Consider the following 21,377-nt stretch of genomic DNA (forward strand, 5'->3'; position numbering starts at 1 on the left):
TGCTTACCTGTTTAGAAATTAAAGTAGAATCTCTTTCCTTTGAATGCACAGATACGTTACAGTCGTTGATAAAGTTAAGTGCTTCCTCTAGCTCCACCAGCAGTCTGCCGTAGAGGCCACTTCTGTCCGTAAATGGCCCACAGTCTACCACGATCTCACACGGTTGAGAAGTGTATCTTTAACAGGGGAAACAAATTGTCACTGGCACCAGAAACTCACTATAGCACTATGATCCATTATGACATGCCTACGCCTTGCGATCATGGGCAGGCTCGCAGAGGTCTTCCTAATGGGGTACTCACTTTTATCTGCACCTGTGCTCACTTGGAAGGGCTCAAGGAACGACTGCCTAAGCCTGACATTCAGAGATTTCTGTGGATCTTGTCATTACCTTATTCTCTCATGGTTTCTGTTTTAGTTTTTAAGTTTAGACTTTCGACTTCTGCCTTCTTGGGCATCAAGAAACTCAAACAACACAATGATTACTTCTTGGAAGCAGAAACAGGGATGAGGGGATAGAGGGAAGGCTGTTATCATTTAATCTATCCACTTCCATACTATTTGAAATTTTTGGCATTTGCCAATGTCAGTTTTGTTTTAATGTGTTTTTAAGGTATCCTCGTAAGGAAAGGTCACCTAATTTTCAACCAGTTATGGTATCATCCTTGGATCACTTATGCCTTTCATAAAATATGACAACTAGAACAGCACATAGTAGTCTAAAAGCACTAATAATGATTAATAAAGACATACTTAACTACTACAGTTCACATTATTTTCAATCAGCATTTATACTTAACCAGAGTCACTCTTAGAAAACTAGGAAGTATCAGATTTAACAGATCACTTAACAGTTTTACTTAAATGCTCTAACACACCTACTTCTGAAAACTTCAAGTGTACAAGCCCACCAATCTAAATCGGGGCAGATAAAAGCAGAAGTAAAGCCTTTTACCTCCACCTCAGATCATTTAGGCTCCAGAAGTCAAAAACAACATGTCCAAAAGGTGCTGAGATTTGTTCGTCCTACGGCATTGGAATCCTTAAGTTCCATGAATCTGAAACCTTCCTTTTCATCTCATTCTACAAAGAGAACTTTCCCCACGCTTCTATTTTTTAATAGAAGAGATCTTCTCTTCTAAATGGCGATGTGGCAGGCACATCGCCATTTTTAATGAGACTGATCATCAAAGAATCCCCTGAAACCACTGTCCGCGCCATTTTCTAGGGTCTGGGAGACCATAAGATGCCCCCTCAGTGGCTTGGTTAGTGGCCTCCAGTTAGCAGCTTCAAAGCTTCAAAGCCCAGATTGATTGAAGTCCACATCCTCAGAAATCAGCTCCTCTAGTTGTAAGTGTTCTAAGAGCCACCACCTGATCATCTTTAGCCCTGCTGAAAACCATATCTAATAAGGATACTTGACTATGAACTGAATTATACTGATTTAAAAACCGAACTTCTTTAGGCTCCCTTCCACCAACTCAAGTCAATGTGTGCATGTGTGCGCATTCTACTGAAACTCGAAACAGCCACCTTCTCAAAGACATGAACCTGGAAAGCACACATAGCTTTCTCAGACACTCACACCCATTTTCCACACTACAGGGTGTTTCCAATCATTTTAAAACATATTGTAAAATACTGAATTCTGCCAGTAAAGGAGTGCTCTTTCAAAGGATCCCGTGGGACACTTAGGTGGGAACCACCAAGCACACATGGACAGAAAAGCACACCAATTTCCTGTCTGAGTTCCAGGTCCTCGTCAATGTCCACAAACAGTTGGGGCCCACGCTTCTACAACCTTCTCTTGGAGTGAAGAAACCCCTCCATCCACTGGTCTCTATGAACACAGGGTTAGGTCCTTGCCCTCTTGGGCAACCGTCCCGATAGAACTCTCCAGCTCACTTGCTCTGCTCACCTGAACTGGCGCCGGCCAGGAGAGCCTACAGAGGGACGAGGGCAGAGCTGGGTGCTGGCCACGGGAAGGCCGCCGAGCCCCAGTGCCTACCTGTCCAAGACCACCAGGTCAGTTGCGGTTTCAGCATTACTCTTCAGAATTTTCTCCAGTTTCTGAATCTTTTCTTCCAATTCCTCAGGATCGCATTTCCCATTTAAAATGGAAGCAGTCAGTCCCAAAATACGAGGACACGACGGACAATTTTCACAGAGCTAACACAACAAAAGATACTGACGGTCAGTAATTCATTCTGCACGGCCGGAACAAGAGACACTGCTGTGTTAACACAGGTCAAAAAGATGGACGGATACTAAAAATATGACTTACGGAGTTACTGTAGCTTGTTTAAAAGACCTGCTTGTCAAAAAGGCTCATTTACATATGCTATGAGAGATTAGATCATTAATTTATCACAGATCATGTACTTCATTTGTATCATTTTAAAAATTTTATTCTAGATTTAGATTTATTATAGGTTACTTATGATATTTCATTATCATAGATTTAAGTAAAAATTAATTTAATATTCATTCATTCATATATGGAACCAAGTTCCCCAATCTGGTAACTAATATTACAGTTTTTGATATATAAAAACACTCCTTAAGCTCAGTAATTTGACTTGAATTAAGACTGATAACATCTAAAACTTTACCTTCATAATTTCTCGGTAGGGGTGGTCTAGGATTGCAAGATGACACTCATCAAACACCAAAAGGTTAATGTCTGACAGTGATAAGTAACCATTTTTCAAAACATTCAAGGCGACAGAGCAAGTCATAACGAGAACCTAAAAGAAAATGGCATCAGCATAAAAATGTGCCCTTCACCAGCCTGGATACACTTAGACTAAATCAGATTACGGAAACATCATATCTGGGTGAAATTAAGAAATTCATTAGTCAAAACAAAATCTCAATGTATGGAGGCTTACACTTTGGAGTCAAGAAGCAGAATTTTGAAAATACAGAGATTATGAGAAAAAAAAATCCTTGATAACAGAGACCATGTTGTTAACGATAACTCTACTAAGTACTTCAGGTTTTTAGGGTCCAACAGCCATACTTTGACTGATAAGACCTATCAGTTTAATCAACTCACAAAACAATTCACCTTGTTTTCCTCTTTTTTCCCATTAAACGGAAAAGATTTTCTGGATGAAGGTGCAGGCTCAATATTCTTTTATAGTGTCGTCACTCATCACCGTGCGGACATTTAACTGTTTTATGGATGAGGACTCAGCCCCACAGGTGAGACACACTCGTCCTTATGGACAGCTCCCGGCTGGTGAGGAAGCCCCTCCTAACCACGTCACCCACCGACACCCAAGAGTAGCTCAACTCGTGCCGCCTCCACAGAAACGGATCACTGAGAAGAAGTCTCTCAAAGACCCAGAGATCTCAACCAAGAAGTATCTCCAGTTTCAAGACCTTCAACTCAAGCATAAATTTTCTGAAAAGCAGGTTATCTACAAGTGGGAAATAGGTCACCAGAAATTGCATTTTTTCAAACAAGTACATCACAGTATAGAAGTAAGACAAAGAGGATGTAAGGGCTAGATTTTAGGCTGACAAAGTACAGGGCAGTACAGGAAAGTACAGTTTTTGAGGTTACAGGTGATCTCACGAATGTGAGATCTCGTGATCTCACGAACGAAGCCAAGGATCTGCAGGGATCTGAAAAGTGAAATTTCTCTAGGAGTCTCACCTGGTGCTTAGCAAACTCTTGGTTCCATTTCTCTTTTGTCCAAAATGCGTTTACTTCTAGGTTTGAGTACTCCCCAACCTTGAGATCTGAATGCGTTCTGACAGCTGACACTTGTTGAGCAACCTGGTTTGCTGAAGACAAATATAATATTTCATGTAAATATGAAAAATCGTATCTAGGAGGTTCTCCAGGCTACCAGTGATTAAGACAGCTAAGGAAATCTTTATTACTATATATCACAGCTAATCCCAATTTTTCAGATAGCCAATTTAAAATCCTGTTTCCAAGTTCATCCTCCAGAACGCACTCACTAGATCTAGATTCAAGACCCCACCCTCTGTCATTCCCTTCAGAGAACCTTTCACCAACTTCCTTATTTATGGCTGATTTTCCCCAAACCAGGAATGTAACTTCTAGGCTAGAATGGTAACTACTCCAGATCTACCCTCCTGTTTTCTTCAGTAAAATCAGGTCGTTTCACTAAGAAATATATGTTTAAAGTACATGAGAACATCACACACCGAAACAATCTAAAAAAAAAACAAAAAAACAAAAGGAGAGCAGCGGCAGGGTAATACTCACGCCCTACGAGCAGCTGATACTCTTAATACATAACGCCAAACCCATACAAACCAGTATCATAAAGTCTTACTGAATATCTAACTCTTAAGAAGCATCCAACTTCCCTTCTGTAACTGGCATATAGCAAAGTCATAAATCAAAAAGTTACTGCTCTCATAATCAAGCACCCTTTGACATACTTTGCAAAGCTAAAACATCAAGAGCAAAAATAACTGCCAAGGCTTAGATTCGATGATGTTCCAAAAAGTCACTCAAGCAAAGAATGCAGAATCAGAATTAAATGCAATTACGTTTAATCGGGCGCCTGGGTGGCTCAGTGGGTTAAAGCCTCTGCCTTCAGCTCAGGTCATGATCTCAGGGTCCTGGGATTGAGCCTGGCTTCAGGCTCTCTTCTCAGCAGGGAGTCTGCCTTCCCCCCTCTCTCTCTGCCTGCCTCTCTGCCTACTTATGATTTCTGTCACATAAAATTAAAAAAAAAAAATCTTAAAAAAAAAATGCAATTACATTTAAAGAAAAAGCTGAAGTCTAACCCCCATAGAATAAAATGCTAACACTTAAAAAAGAGGCCTGCTACAAAGTTAAGAAAAAAGTCAAAAGGATGTCTCTGCTACCACAATTTCAACAAAGACATTATTTCTCGAACTCTCTATACTTTGAATAATCTAACTGAATGCCCACAGAGAAAATGGGCTTCACCATAAACTCTCATGCAATTTCCTCCACGCAATTTCATAAAATAATTTTTTTATTACCAGAGTTGACCAAGAACACCGTCCTTTTTCCATTTCTGTTGAAGTCTCCCCTGATCTGATAGGACAGCTCTTTAGTGAGTAGTACTGCGATAAACGTCTTCCCTGAGCCAGTGTTTAAACAGACGATGGTGTTATGATCCAGAGCTGCTTCAAGCAGTTCAACCTAGAAATACAGCGGGGGGAAAAGATTATACACTTCTTACCGAAGTACAAGGTTGGGAAAATCGGATTTTCTTTTAATCCAGGAAACGTCACTGTTTTCTACAATCTCCCTCTGATAAATCTGCCAAGAAACAGACCTTCTGTATCTGTACATAAGAGTCATCACAGGCCTGTGACTGTGGGGCGCCTGCGTGGCTCAGTGGGCTAAAGCCTCTGCCTTCGGCTCAGGTCATGGTCTCAGGGTCCTAGGATGGAGCTCCCTGCTCAGCAGGGAGCCTGCCTCCTCCTCTCTCTCTCTGCCTGCCTCTCTGTCTACTTGTGATTTCTCTCTCTGTCAAATAAATAAATAAAATCTTTTTTTAAAAAAAGTCTGTGACTGTGCAGCTGTGTTGTGTAAACATGCAAGGATGTTTTTCAGGGGGACAGAAAACTTCCCAAGAATCTGAATGACTGAGTTTACAGTGACCGGGGTCCCGCCAGCTCATGGTTGTTCAAACCAATGTCAATTCCTGCGCAGCTCGTGAGGACAGACACACCCAAGTGGGTATTAAGGAGAGGGGAGGTTTTCAGAGGGGAAAAAAAAATAAGGATGTTCACAAATAAAACTATCAAATCAATTACCCGGCAGCTGTTAGAAAAGAAAAGGGCTATTAAGAACAAAATTATCTGGAATGAGAAAATTAATCAGAGGAGGAGAGCTTGAAAAGGTAAAAGCGTTTTATATAAGTCGTGTCAACGATATGCTAATTTATTCGATTTTAGTGAAAATGCTCCAGTATTAGTGTTCTCATTAGTACCTGATATTTTCTTGGCGTGTAAATGTTATCATGAATTGCTTCTTGTTGCCATGGCAGTCCAAAGAAAGGACCCATTGGTGAGGAGGCAGGGGTCATGAGCTGCAGGCCTGCCATGCTGAGGGGCTGCAAAGCAGGGCTTTTCACTCATCCAGTGCTTCTTTCATTGCCTTCTGCTCTAGCACAGCTTACTACAAAAGGGAAAAAGAAGACCATTACACCACCATGCAGGGTTAAGAACAAAAGAAAGCACAGAACAAGAGAAACATCAGCATATCATTCCTATGGACCCTTTCACACTTTTCCTATAATTGTTTTCGTTTTTTCTTGATCTAAGAGGATCATTTTAAAAAGTCAAGTGTTCCACACTCTCCAACCCGGCAATTCTACATCTAGAAAGTTATCTGAAAGAACTAGGCGACTACACAGACACAAGTACACAAGTATAGATTGCTGCATTATTCCTTGAAAGCAAGAAACACCTTCGAATGTACGAACAAAAACGCGAGCTATGTCAATCATGGTACAGTTACACAACGGAATCCTTTGAACCCACGAAGAAAATCCGTGTCTATATTTAGTGATAGAGCCTTTTCTCATACAGCTTTAAACACAATGAACACAATGAACACAATGAACACAATGAACATGATGCCTTTTTAAACATATACGTACATACGAAGCACAGTTGATAGGCACTTAAATACATTTCAAACATTCTTTGTCAATTCTTTGATGCCATTATTGATAAACTTATGAGATAATGGATGGAGGGCGCTTATCACTGCGCACTGTGCCTGCACATAAGAAAGATTCAAAAGCCTGCCAACATTTTATCGTTTTATCAATAGCCCATAAACACACAAGGTCTTTTTCTCAATTGACAGCCTATCACAATGGCACAACTGACCAAATATTTAAATATGTACCTTTAAAATTACACACGTACTAGATAAATTAAAGCCAACGCACCATTCTGTAAGTTTTTCATGGTACGTAAGCACTTTTTTGTGTTTCACGCACGCTTTCCCAACGAGAAATTTGATTCTGTAAAATGACAGACTAAACAGGAGTCTCTCCTAACCTGCAGATAGAGGGTTAAGGTCTCAAACCTCACCATGAAAGTCTATCAGCTTCTGACTGCCAGCAGAATTTACTTGCCCCTCAAGGAAGTTTTCACCCTCATCCTGCTTCGGAGCGCTCATTGTTACCACTCTGTGAAACCGGAAGGAAAGAAGCCCACTCTGTTCCTTGACATGACCTCTGACTCTCCTGACATGTGAAATGCACAACCGTGACACAGCAGAGTGACCGAAGCTGTCCCACCTGATCACAAGGAGTCTCAAGTGTAGTCTCTTTTAGGCACAGGAACGATACCATGTCCGATTCTAGGGATTAGCTCAGCTGACAACTCAGCATCCAGCTAACGGCAGCGAGATCCTAAGCCAGCAGCAGAAGGCCCAGGGCTGCGGTGGACCAGGACCTCCGCGGGGCAGGTGCCACTGGACCAGACAGCACAACCTTCCTCGTCACCCTTCTCAGAGGGAGATGGCAAGCCAAGGATTCTGGAGTCCACGCTGACAGCTACCATTCTCCCGGAGACACAACGTGCTCTTTGTCTACTCAACCGAAGCCCAACAACCATCTTTTTACCCCACACCTGGTGTCCACTTTGCTCAACTCCTCAGGCCCATTGGTGGCGCCCGCCAGCTCATGGTTGTTCAAACCAATCTCAATTCCTCCACGGCTGGTGAGGACAGACACACCCAAGTGGGTATTAAGGAGCAAATGAGATTCATCAGTCAAGCTTTTTACTCCACACGGCTGCACAGAACCCGAAGTCAGACCCACCACACCTACCCCCCAGAGACGCAGCAGGTCATTCTGGAGGCCCCCAGCCAACACAGCGGGCGCTTCCCACCTGACCTCCAGCCCAGTGATACCTCTCGACATCTTCGTTGCGACAGGCTGCCCACTGTCTGGAATGATTCATGCTCAAGCCTGACCAGCTCACTTTTCGTCCAAGCCAAATGCTAATCCAAGACCATCTAAAACATGGCAAAAGGTGTCAGGAATAAGGCTACATCCTGGCAGCTGGCAAGAATAAAATAGGAAGAAGGCAGCAATGCAAATCCCCAAAGACCTCTTCCTCCACCTCCAACACCACATACAGCCAGGAACCCGCAGCACCCCTCCTCCAGCCACTGTCACCGCTGTCACCACTTCATCTCACAGGGGTAACAGCAGTAATAATAACAACTAATTGCTCCAGAGAGGCAGTCTAAAAAAGACTATTTTAAAAAATAGTCCATTTTTTAAAAGAGAATCTATAGACTTCAAAAAGGAATAAAACATAAAGAAAAACTACAGAAGTCCTCCAAATTAAAGAAGACTACAAAGAGGCACAAGAGCTAAATGTAGCGAGCAATCTCCGACTGGGTCCTGTACTACAGGACAACGCCATCAAGGGCATCACAGAGCCCCTTACAAAACTGTTCAGGTCAATGAAGCCGGTAACTGCGCTATGGCTGTTAAGAAAGTATCCTTATTCCTAAGAAATACACCCCAAAGCATCTTGGGGTAAAGAGCCATGAGATGGATGCCACACATTCTCAGATGGGTCAGAAGAAGAAACCACACACACACAGGGAAGTGTGCAAAGCGAATGGGGCAGAGCACATGTTCTTTCTCCTATGCTTACTCTTGTAACTTGGCCTGTACGTTTGAAGTTATTTCCAAATAAAGACTTTTAAAAAGCCAATAAACAAAAATGACCGGCTGGACTGGGATTTCCTTGCGTACAGGAGCTGTAGGTCTCATGGGGATGACTTGGGTCATACTGTATCCAACCAAACCCAGAACATGGCAAACAAGCAGGGCAACTATGCAGGATAAAAAGTGTCATAAAAACCTTCCAATCAGAGGGCAGGGCAGGGGGCTGGGTCGGCTGAGCAGCCGCCTTCAGCTCAGGCCATGATCTCAGGGTCCTGGATGGAGCCCCATGTCTGGCTCCCTGCTCAGCAGGCGAGCCTGCTTCTCCCTCTGCCTCTCCTCCTGCTCATTCTCTCTCTCAAATAAATAAGATCTTGGGGGAAAAAAAAAAGCTTCCAAGAGCTTCTGTCTGCCTTTCAAATTTTGTCATCTTGCACATATATGCACAGATAGACACACACATACACGCTTTATCCTTCTCTAGCGCACGTGCTACCTAAGAGCAAGATGCACGTCTCATTGTCTGCAGCTCCTCAATCTCCTGCTACAACACGCCGTACGTGCGTTTATGTAAGTATCTGATGAACTCAACGAGAGATTCATGAGTGTCACCCAACAACTGTGGACTGGTCACAGTTCAAAAGCCAGTTCTCTATGTTTTGGAAATCCATGCCCTCCCCAACGGAGGGCGGGGTGGCGGGGTGGCAAGGAGACGGGCCAGAGAGGACCTGCAAGGCAGGGGAGGGCGGCGACTGAACCCTCAACGAACTTCTCCATCATGTCGTAACTGCTAAGTTAATCCTCATTCATTTCATATATAGTGGCTGGCCCCAGAGATACATTTCCTATTTCTATTCCTAGAAAACACAAATCCATGATGAAAAAATTGAGACGGTTATCCAATAATGTGGAAACAGAAAAATCTACAATTTTGCCAATTTTTATTTTCTCTGACATGTTCAAATAGATTTTCTTTTTTTCCTTAACTCGTTCTTAATGAGAAGTTCTGAATCCCCGCTGGTCAGCAGAAGTCCTGCAGTCTCGCAGAAGAACTCACTATCAGGTGAGCAGCTTTCACGGAGCCAATAGACAACTCCTCCCAACTAGTTTTCAATCACAGATCTTAACTTTCTGGCCAATCTACATTCATGAAATCGGTGAGGCTGTTTTGTAATTTCCATCTATTATTCACTCAGAAATAATGGAGTAAAACACATGAATAAACACTCTTCCTCCTCCGCATATGATAAGTCACAGATTTACCGTGTTAATGTTTGCGATCTCTGTGTTGCTGTTGTCTGAACTGCACTTTGACATTGTGATAGCGGTTTATTGGAAAATCACAGCATGCCCAAGCTTCTGCTCTAAAAATAAATGCAAAAATAGCCAAATGTAAGATTCCTGCACTTAAACAAGAATACAAACACATCTTATAAGAAAGCCCTATTGGCATGAGGAGTTAAATAAAAGACCACTATTTTGTATTAAATTTTACACAAAAGACATCTGGGTTGTTGCTCTCTGAACACAGAACGAGAGGACGCGCTATGACAAGCGCATGCCTAATTCCCAGAGCTTGGGGGGAGAGAAAAAGCTGGACGCAAGTCCAAGAAAAGATTTCCAAATGGATACAGGGAAATCTAAAGATAGTGCCGGGACAATGGGGGGAAAAAAAAGAAGACAAGCATGTGTTATTTCCTAAATTTACACACACGAAAGAAATAAAGATCACCAGGAGAGGCACTCGGCAGAGAAATCCCAATCACTCGATACACGGACGCAACTGGTCAGTGATTTCAGTGTCTCAAGATGGAATTTAAAATGCCACGGTTAAACCCATACCATGGCCTCTTTTACAGAACACATTCGCAAATAAAAGAATGCAGAACAGAGCTCAACAATACTGTTATAAATGCATACAAATGTAGTGTGGTTCTCCTCAGAGACTACAGTTCAGAGAGAAAGGAAGCGTGAAGCCCTGAGCCAGAAAGCTTAACTGAGTCACCAGGTACTGATCCGGTCAGCTGTGACCCCCACTCAGGCTCGTGCTCAACACCCTGGACGGCTTCGCTACCAGCAGCTCGGGGGGAGCAGCTGTCACACGCATCTCCGTCTCGTCCAGACCGCGTGAGGACAAGGACATGCTCTGGTTACACTTTCTCACTTCAGAGACAAGTTTGATTTGCTAGAAGGTTAACAAAGCAGAATGGGGAAACCTTAGCACTATTTTAATATGTACATATTTACCTCAAAATGCTGATTCTAAGTTCTTTCAGTTTCCAAGTCTGTATTAATTCATACCCTAGGTAACCTAAAAGCAATCAGAGAGAGTATTTTAGAACACACAACTCATTTTTTAAAACCAACTTTAAGAATATTCCTATTTGACAAAATTTTCACATTTAACTTATCAGAATAGGATTCCCGAAAACTCATTTTTCTACCAAAAGTGTCAAGAAAATAGTACATGTCTCAAAGAGCTGCCTTTAAAATTAGTATTTATTATGTTCTAATACAAATGAAAACGTTTGAAAGTTGTTAGCACAATCCGGTGAGCTATACGGGAGAATCCCTGAAAGTACGTGACATTTTCCCCCAGTAAAATCTGGCTTTCGAAGTCCCTGAACACTATGTAAGTCAGTACCATGTTCCCCGCGCGCAGACCTTCCCTCTCCCGGGGTCAGTCTGCATTTCGGAAGCTCCCTCCCTCCTTGGAGGCTTAATTCCACTCTACGCTGCCACCTACGCAGATGCAAACTCAAGACACCAACAAGGCCTGATGTGTCCTGCTCTACACTGTTCCAATCCACGTTCCCGTCTTTTCTAGAAATACCCTAACTAAAATAAGAACACTGATATTCCTTTAAACATCAATGCAATTCCACTATTATAAAATTACTGCGGAGTTATCCGAATTATTTCCCCAGACTACTCTGTACAGAGATACATCAGGGAGTTAACACACCAAGTACAAGGACAACTTATTTCATGTGTTCATGAATATAGAACCAATAGGCCAAGTTCTTTCACTTTAACTGATGACCGTAACTTCTATTACAGACATGCAAACTCCTGTCTGATAAGCCCCTTTAAGATGACTGAAAAAGACGTGCCACATCCCAGACACTCAGCCAAGTTTTAGTACAAACCAGCAGACTTCACCCACATTAGCATCTAAATCCGGTATGCAGCTGTAGCCCTTCAGACAAAGGCTTGTAACAACAGACAGCTTAACCCTGCTTATCTTATGTCTAAAAGCATCTAGAGCTTCTTGGTACACATTTCCAAAACTGGCAACAAAACTCCCAACTTAGTCTTTTTATTACTATGTGTCACAGATGCTGATACTGTTAACTTTACAAGTATCACTGTCCAAGATTTCCATCCTACTCCCATGAAGCCCAAGCAGGACTACTATAAAGTCCCGCGTCCTGAGCAAAAGACAAAACACCCAAACACACACACAACAGTAACACCGAGACATTAAAACAGCGTCTAAAGTACTTCTGTAAGCTAACAAATAAAAGTAAGAAATGTTTGAAAAGCCTTTAGAGGTCCTAGTAACAAATATGCTATGGAGATCTAGGGCATTATTTTAACCAACCAACCCTAAAATCATTTAAGGGAATCCTCCGCGATACATGTAAACAGGTTAATACAATTACTGGCATAAAGGCAAATTAAAAATAAAAGGCTTGATTCTCCCAGGCTATAATAAAGGGAAAAGCCTCCTTCCCTCTTCCTTTTGTTCACAATTTCTCAATCTTCTCCAAATGTAAGTGAATCTTTTTAAAGGCTAAATAGCCTCTTCCCAGTGTCACATCTCAGGAACGTCTCCCTAAGGACCTGAAAGCCATCCCTGAAACAGAATCATCGAGAAAGACAATGCCTGATCTCCAAGTTTCCTAGGAAGAGATGGGCCTAATTTGTCACTTGACTCCCCCCAGTCATAAAGATGCAAGGAAATGAGCAATTCTGCCTTGAAAAACATGGGTGTCAAGTGTCTAACCAATTAGCTATACAAAAGAGTAGGTTTCTGTCTATCTTCCGAGTCTCTTCGGGGGACAGCTTGTGATGCACATCACACTCTGGTTTCACGCTTACTAGGAATAGGACTGCTTTCTTCCCTCTACTTCTGTGGATAGGTTTTCTGGGGCAGGGAAGATATTCTGTTTTTAATTCTATTTCCTCAAGACTGGTCTTAAAAAAAAGGACATAAACTATATCCTCAAATAAAATCCATGCCAAATAACAAATTTCCATTTCTTGGAATTTGAATACTGGAGAAATCTTAGAATATGCTGCCCAGCTACAGGAGGGAGACAAGCTTTTAAAAGGAAGATAGAGCTAAGTGGGCAAACACTTAACTACATTAAGAAGGAACCTGCACACAGAAAGGATCCAAGTTGTTTAAAAATCACTCCCACCAGACTCTTCTCTAAATTAAAGTTGGAGCAGGAGGAATCTCAGCTGTTTTTACCTTCAGAAGCCAAGACGATGTCCTCATCCCTTAGTGCTTTCTCAGTCACCCTCAGAGAGGCCCGCCATGGATAAGGGGCACAGAGCAAGACCACCGGGGATCTGGAGAGCAAACCTTTTTTTTTTTTTTAAAGTATCTTTCATTTAAAAATCATCTAAAAACAGACAAAGGGTCCAATGTCAAGACAAGGGCTTATCAAGCTACCTCTAATCCTTGCCTGTTAAATAACCCCGGGCTATCAAGAGAACTCAGTAAGATCACGTCTGTTAAGCTTGGTAGAAAGAAGTTCCCCCAACACAGAAAACTCTCAATATATGGTAGTATTTACAAAACTATACCCCCACCTCTATCCAAAACCTTTGTTTTCAGGCAATTCCTAAGACTTTATTAATCCTAAGATTTGGCATAGGAAACACATTATCATATACATTTAAAGTATACAAAACTTTATACAGTATTTTTAACCAGATGAACCTGAAAACCACAAACCACAAACTACCTAGTCATCATGAATTTACAGTAGAATGAAAATCAAACATTTAAGTCACAAAATTCGGTAAACAGTGTGAAATAAAATTAAATAGCTTTGTGTCCACTAGTTCTCTTTAAAAGCAAAAACCAAGGGTCCTGGGATGGAGCCCCACATAGGGCTCTCTGCTCAGCATCCCCCTCTCTCTCGGCCTGCCTCTCTGCTGCCTACTTGTGATCTCTGTCAAATAAATAAGTAAAATCTTAAAAAAAAAAAAAAAAGCATACTATACCTACTTCTGTCTGGCTCCACAAACATCACTGAAAACATTACTTCACTTAGCCATTTCTCACACAATGAAATGCTACATGTTGGGAAAGAAATCATCATCAAATGGATAAAGTCTGAGAATATAAAAATACCCCAAAAGATAGGAAATAAGCCAAACACCCATGGTATATAAAATAAGTATTTCAAGGATTTCTCAACTACCATTCGGTAAATATAGATTATGAAAAGACTAAGGTGGAAAGACCGGATCGAAAGACCGAAGAGAAAAGAAAAGGGATAATAATTTCAAGAATATAAGCACCGGCATCTTCAGAAAATGAAATACACAGTACAAGAGAAATACTTCCATTTTTACTGTTAATTGTTAGGTAGGGGCCAAGGATAGGCCGCCCCCAAGATGGGCCACTTTGGCACGGAGATTCTTTTGAGCTGAAGGCAAGGAGACCCTGTGGGCTCCAAAGAAACTTCTGCCCTTCCATTAAGCACATAAAAGAATCTAAATCAAGGGTCTTTCCCGGAATAAGAGCTATTAGCAGAGATCAATTTTATTTAAGTGACCCATCTCTAAGGCAGAGCAAACATCTAATCACCAAACATCTGCTCTTCTCCTTATGGCCCCGTGAAGTGCTTTCCTTTCCTCTGCGGTCCCAGACCCTCTGCCCTTCCCCTTAGTTCTGGATGACCCACAGACTCTCGCTATGCCCGCCCATCTTTGGAAGGTCCACGTCCGCATGGTCTCCCTGTACTTCTACTATTACATTTGATTTTCTCCTGTCAATCTCTCAGCCAGTTTGAGCCTCAGCCCAGTTGCAAGGACCTGGAACAGGACAGGAATTCTTGCTCCCTGACTGTTACATCTGTCGTTATTAATTTACAATCCTTGCGTACCAATCTATCGTGAAATATTAATACACACACACACACACACACACAACCCTCATACAGAAATGCTCTCCTCCTCATTACCATCTATAAATAGCAAAAAATGCCCCATGTCTAAGACCAAATGAGGGGACGGTGTGGTGGACTGTGGTTCATCTTACATGATACAATTCAACTGAGCCATTAAAAATGATGGCAGCTCATACTGAACAAAAATGATTACGGTATGGCATACAATGGGAAAGAAAAAAAAACAGTAGAGCATTTCTATTTACAAGAAGACCATGACTAAGTCAAGTTAAAAACTAAAGAAGAAAAGGAGGAATGGAGAGATTCAGCCCAAAATTCAGGATGGGACTAGATTACTGCCACGAGCGATTCCTTTCTTCTTAAAACTCTTCTGCATTCTAAAATTTCCTACAATTTGAACAATTTATTACATTTAGAATTGGAAAACAAACTTTCATACTGAGGATAACTTGTAGGATGACAATAGTTTAGATAGAAATGATTCTGGGGGCACCTGGTCAGGTCAGCCAGCGGGGCACGCAACTCTTGATCTCAGCGTTGTGAGTCTGAGCCCCATGTTGGGTGTAGAGATGACTTAAATAAATCCATCTAAAGAGCAATGATTTCGCTTTAGGTTAAAAACAAACGGAACATCAAAGAAAACAACAAACAAAAAAAAAGCAGTTTTTAAAACTCCCTTAAGCCATCAGATGTAGTTAAAACTTACCCCAGTTTCTATGACTTAAACCACAAATTCATTAGCCTTCTTTTCTTGTACTACTCTGTAAACCAGATAAATTTCTGGGTTTCTGTAAATCTGTAACAAACATATTATGTTTATACTTCAATGTCATTATGCCTAAAATTAGATTTATCCAAAACTGAAACTGAATACAGGTCAAAGAGCATTTTAACAAGTATCACCCATCAAAATCTCTGTATAAAAAGTATCTCTAGGCTGCCAGCCAATGGCCCACGTACTTGGAATACTTCCTAAAAAGACAACATTCCAACATACCAAAATGGCAGCCAGAACCATCCCTCCCCTTCGAGTGACCTACAGTGGCATTTACCCTTCAGTTTTGTTTCAAGAGAGGCAAACGCTTAATAAACCACCGACTTTCAAGGTCAGTTTTAAGGTTAGTGTTTGATTCCACGTTTCTGTACTTTACTCAATAAAAACACTGCTATGCTAGAATGTACTCAATTCATGACCACGTTCTAGCCTATCTTTTATATGCCCTGTAAGAACATCCATGAAGGAAAAGAGGCCATAATTTTCTACATTAGCTGTTCTAACACAATATAATGCATGTATATTGTAATACCAAAGAGAGGTTAGTCCTGAGACAAAATGAGTCTGAGAGACTGCTGAAAACGATGAGTCTGGAAAGCAAACACCTTAAAAGTTCCAGGCAAGGGGTAAAGCGCCACACTACAGCTATGTGCAAGACCCCCAGCCACTCAGGTTATCTACTTTCCCTTTTCCCTAGAGAGCTGTGACAAGTATATCCCAACCTTCAAATGAGCCTCTGTTTCTGGGCCCCCACCCCCCTCTGTTTCTGGGCACAGATTCCCTGCAAATCCTCATGAAAACGGATATAGTCACACTATATCTGTCAGGGGAAACCTGACAGACACCACCCTCCACCAAAGTGACCTCATCAGTACTGGGACAGCCTGACATGTACCTCCTAAGTGTGATGAACTGAGAAGGAAGTATCATTTATGCACTTTTCTTGCCGAAAGTGAGAACCCAGAATCTAATCATGGGTTAGCATCAAAACCGAATCTGAGATGCATTTTACAAAACAACTGGCTTGTGCTCTTCAAAAATGTCAGCTGTCATAAAAGCTGAAAGCTGCCCAGCAATTCCAGATTAAGAGAGTGAACACACATGACCACTACACACAATGCACATTGCTGGATCAGAGAAGGAGCGCCGCTGCGAGGGACGTGACCCGGCTGAAGGGTGAGCAGAACAGGCCACCTGAAAACACGCCGCCCTGCCGTAAGGGTTATTCTGAGCTGAAGGCAACAGAGAAATAGCAGATACAGGAAAAATTCTCTGCCCTTTCCCTTTCTGCCTACAAGCGGGACGTTAAGTGTTGCTTTTGTGAGTGTCCCTCGTCCCCACTCCAGCACCAGGAGGAGGAGATGACAATTACCACTAAAGACACCCCTGACCTCCACCTGCACAAACCCCGTTACCAACCCCTACTGTCCTCTGTCATCTATTCACCTTCCCACAACCTACACCCCGAAAAGCCCAAACTCCCCCATTCCTTTGCCTTGTCATTTGTCCACAATACATGGCCCTTTAGTAAAATGGTACAGAAGCTCTCCAGTCCAACCACTTCCTTGGGTTTCCACTCCTTCGGGGGAATCTCCAGGGTGCACACAAGATAAATCTTTTCTCTTGTTCATCTGTCCATTGTTGATTTAATTCACAGGCTCCACCCACGAAGAGCACAGAGGGAAACCTTTCTCCTCCCCCTACAGGGACACTGGGGCAATTGAACTATCATCAATGAATGCTAAATTCTCTGAATTCAATAACTATATTGTGATCATGTAAGAGAATGCTCTTGTTCTTTAAAAACAGACCTTGAAAATATTCAGTAGTGAAGAGCATAATGCCTGCTACTTATTCTAAAAAAGTTCAGAAAAATAACAACTATATGCAGGGGGTGTGGGGGGGAGAGAGAACACCCAAGTGTGGAAAATAATAACTACTGGTAAATGTAGCTATCGGTATAGGAATTCTTCATACTATTCTTACAACTCATAAGCTTGAAAATATTTTAAAACAATATTAAAAATAAAACTCTACTACAAACTGATACATACGTTTGACTATCAGAACACAGAAAAATGGACATTGTCCAGCTGTACTTCTGGGCAGTCTAAAGAGTAACACTTAAGGTGATTTTCCCTATTTAAATGAGCTTTAAGTCCTGCCCCTTAAAATCATTCATTCGTTCAACAAATACTTAACGAGCAAGACATACATACTACAAACCTGTCTTCTGGAGAAGGTGAGGACCGGACTGGAGGTCAGTTCTGAAGGACCAGCAGTACCAGCCCCATCAGGGAGGAGACGGTGACAGGGCATCACAGGGGTGAGGAAACAGTAACAGGACACCACGGGGGTGAGGGCATGTGGAGAAGCACAAAAGGACACAGGCGAGTCAAGCTGCAGAAATTACAAGCAGTGTGCCAAGGCACCGTTCCCATACGAGTGTGGCAAAACAGTGCAACAGGTTAAGAAAAGGCAGGGCCGCATCCTAAAGGACCTTAGCAAACAGCTCCATGAGGCTCCGACTCTCATCCTGGGGAATTCAAGCGAGACTGGGGCCCCTGCTTCTCTATTCTCAGCATCCAAAAAGGGCTCTCCCCTAGTTCATCTCAGCCGAGAACAAATCTCTATACGAGGCAGGAACAGTGCAAGAAAAGACAAGAGGCTCCTGAAGTTTCCTCTCTCCGTGAGAAGACACTCCTCTTCCTGGTTATAATCCTGAATTATGCCGGAACTGCCCGTCTGCACACTGAGAGTCCCCTGTGCCAGGTACTGTCCACAGACTTATCCCGACCCTAGAGGAACCAGAAGGGCTGGTCACATTTCCAGCTACAATTCTCTACCCTTGGGGGCCAACTGCATATTTCCACTTGGAAACAGATCCACACTTAGCTATCAAGGGAACTTGGGGCTGTTCCCAAAACTAAACTAATCTAATAAGAAAGATGAAGATTCACTACTGCTAAAAATAATTTCCAAAACTATATCCATTACAGGAATTAGAAAGAGCTTTCAAAAAAGAGAAGAAACGTCAGAATAAATACAGCCTCCTAAGGTAACCACCCTTGTTTCGCTCAATTATGTCACAATTAAACCCTGGACACACACATTACAGAAAGAATCCAGATGAGAGAGGAAAAAGAAGTGGGCTCCAAAGTCAGAGCGGTGACAGAATCCTTCGGTGAGTACAAGATCTTGGGCAAATGACCTTGTCTGCCTTTTCATGTAAGCCCCATTTCTACCATAGGACCCGCAAAGATGTTGGCCTCTGGCTCCTCTTCCTCCCCTACACAATCCCACAACATACACACTGAGTTCATTAGTTAAGTCAAATCTGCAGATCACTAAAAAGACAGGTCTGCTGTGGCTGTGAGAGGAGAACTTCGTGTACTGGAGGCGGCGGGGGGGGGGGGGGGGGGGTGCGCTGGAGAACACTGCGCTGGAGGCACGGTGAAGAGTGTGAGATGTCACTGACACATGTGGGGATTACAAAGGATGGGAAAGGAGCAGGAACAACTACAACTGGAGGGTCATATCTCCCAGAGTATTTATAACCCTTTAAAAAAACAGAGAGAGAAAGAAAAAGAAAACACAGGAAAGAATCCATAGTAGACCAAAGGCCCAAACTGGCAGCCACCATACCTTGCAAAGCCGGGGTGCAGTTAACATCCTACGCTGTCTGAACATGAGCAAAGCCTAAGACACGCAATAGGTTTCAGAATCTTCCCCATCTGCTTACACCTTACTGCATGGGTAAAGTCTGGCACGCGTAAGGGACCGATATCATAAGTAAACTGTCAGAATGACAAGGGACGATGTGATACACAATATGAACGGTAAAGGCAGAAGTAAATATTTGTCATTTGCCAGACCCAAACTCTTGCCCAGGATTACCAACAAGCACGAGTCCCAGAAAAAAAAAACAAAGTGATTAAGAACAGAAGAAGAATACTAACAGAGCTCAAAGCAGTGCGCAACTAGGTTTGAGGAAAACATGAGTCAAACCAGTATAGCAAGACGGCTCAAAACCTTCACTGGACTCCCCCAGCACTCAGGCTAGAATCCAAAATCCATACTACATATGGCCCTGCATCTATCTCTAACTGGGATTGTGTAACTCTGCCACCTCCCAACAGCCGTGAGGACCTCTCAGCACCTCCACCAATGCCTTCCTACCCCAGAGCCTTTGCACATGCTATCCCCTAGCTAAGTGCCCCTCAACCTGTAGGTCTCAGAGCCACTTTTTCAGAAAGTCAACAGTTTCAGTGAAAAGACAGTAAATCTGTACATCCAGAACCAACTGGGGTGCCAGGCACAAGCTGGATTTTTTTAATAAATGAATACATGCTGACAATTCTCACCAATAATAAGCAAAACTTAAAGAGAGATTAATTGAATACTGGCTGCCCCCCTCTGAAAGAATTATTAAGATACTATTATTTCATACTTTAATCACTTTTTTTATGTTTATTATCCCTTAGAAACAATCCTACAAGGCACAACCAAAGAACATGTTAAATTATAATTCACTAGTCTAATCCAAAATGAATGCAAGTCTTTAGAAAACAATAAATCCAAAATTAATCCAAAATGGAGCAAAGTTAAAAATTTAGCTCCAAGGGGCACCTGGGTGGCTCAGTCAGTTAAGTGTCCAACTCTTGATTTCAGCTCACGTCATTTTCTCAGGGTTGTGAGACTAAGCCCCGTGTGGGGCTCTGTACTGTGTACAGAGCCTGCTTAAGATTCTCTCTCTCCCTAGCCCGCTGCCCCTCCCCCCTCCTCTCTAATTAAAAAAAAAAAAAAAAAAGCTCCAAATCTAATTACAGATTTCACATAGCAAAAGCCTTTGAATATAATTTGTTTTCAGGGAACTAACTTTGACCATGTAAATCACACTAGAACAAAAAAAACCTAATTCAAGCAGCATTAACCACTGTTAATTCTCCCACAAACAACAATGAAGAATATTCCTCATATTAAATCAGTTAACAATGTCTAAAAAAAAGTTGCAGTTTTCCAAATGGAGCCAAGTTTTACCTGGTTATTTCTATTTTTAGTATCAATTAGTTCTTAGTAGCCACTCAAGATAGTATTTAGAAGTGGGCAAATTCTTTGCAAAATATAACCTACCAAAATTAACATCTGAAGAAAAAGAACATTTGAAAAGGCCTATAGGTTTTAAAGAAAACAGATTATTAAAAACTCCCAAGCCCAGATGGCTTCACTAGAGTGAATTCTTCTAAACATTTAAAGGAAGAACTATAATCTTAAACCCTTCAGTAAGACTGAAATGAGAGGGAATACTTCCCACCTCTTTCCAGGAGACCAGCATAAACTTAACACCAAAACCCAACAAGGACACTACAGTAAAGGAAAATTATAGACCTATCTCTCAAACTAGAAATGCAAAAATACTAATCAAAATATGCAAATAATCCAAGAACATGCAAAAAGGAGAATGCATTAACACCCATTTTGCTTTATCACAGCAATGCAAGGATGGCTTAACATGCAAAAGTCAACTGACTTTCACCAATACTCAGTATAAAGCATCAATACTTAAGACAGGGTGGGTAACGACACAAGAAAAGACAATGCAACAGAACACACTATGGAAACAGACCCACACATATAAGGTTATTTAATTAGTGACAAAAACAATACTGCACTGTGGTACAGAAAAAGATGATCTTTTCAAGTAACAACCAGGCTAACTATGTATCCAGATGGAAAAAGCAAGTGTTGACTCATTCCTCAAGTCATACACAAAAGTCAACTCCA

General features: G+C 42.0%; 1 protein-coding gene across 6 annotated transcripts in view; it reads right to left on the reverse strand.

Annotated features, from left to right (window-relative positions):
- DICER1 (dicer 1, ribonuclease III) overlaps positions 1–21,377 on the reverse strand; it is a 69,100-nt gene that overhangs the window by 37,381 nt on the left and 10,342 nt on the right. For 3 of the 6 annotated variants that reach the window (XM_032345171.1, XM_032345167.1, XM_032345172.1), the window contains exons 2-9: positions 10,914–10,977; positions 9,930–10,030; positions 5,958–6,145; positions 4,999–5,161; positions 3,665–3,795; positions 2,613–2,747; positions 2,009–2,169; positions 8–176 (exon numbers count right to left, since the gene is read on the reverse strand). In XM_032345171.1, coding sequence (XP_032201062.1) covers positions 8–176; positions 2,009–2,169; positions 2,613–2,747; positions 3,665–3,795; positions 4,999–5,161; positions 5,958–6,071 — 873 coding nt within the window. In that variant the 5' untranslated portion in view covers positions 6,072–6,145; positions 9,930–10,030; positions 10,914–10,977. The remainder of the gene's footprint in view (positions 1–7; positions 177–2,008; positions 2,170–2,612; positions 2,748–3,664; positions 3,796–4,998; positions 5,162–5,957; positions 6,146–9,929; positions 10,031–10,913; positions 10,978–21,377) is intronic. The other 3 variants (XM_032345170.1, XM_032345169.1, XM_032345168.1) reach the window with 2 other exon arrangements.

Source organism: Mustela erminea, chromosome 5, assembly GCF_009829155.1.
Source record: "Mustela erminea isolate mMusErm1 chromosome 5, mMusErm1.Pri, whole genome shotgun sequence".
NCBI lineage: Eukaryota > Metazoa > Chordata > Mammalia > Carnivora > Mustelidae > Mustela > Mustela erminea.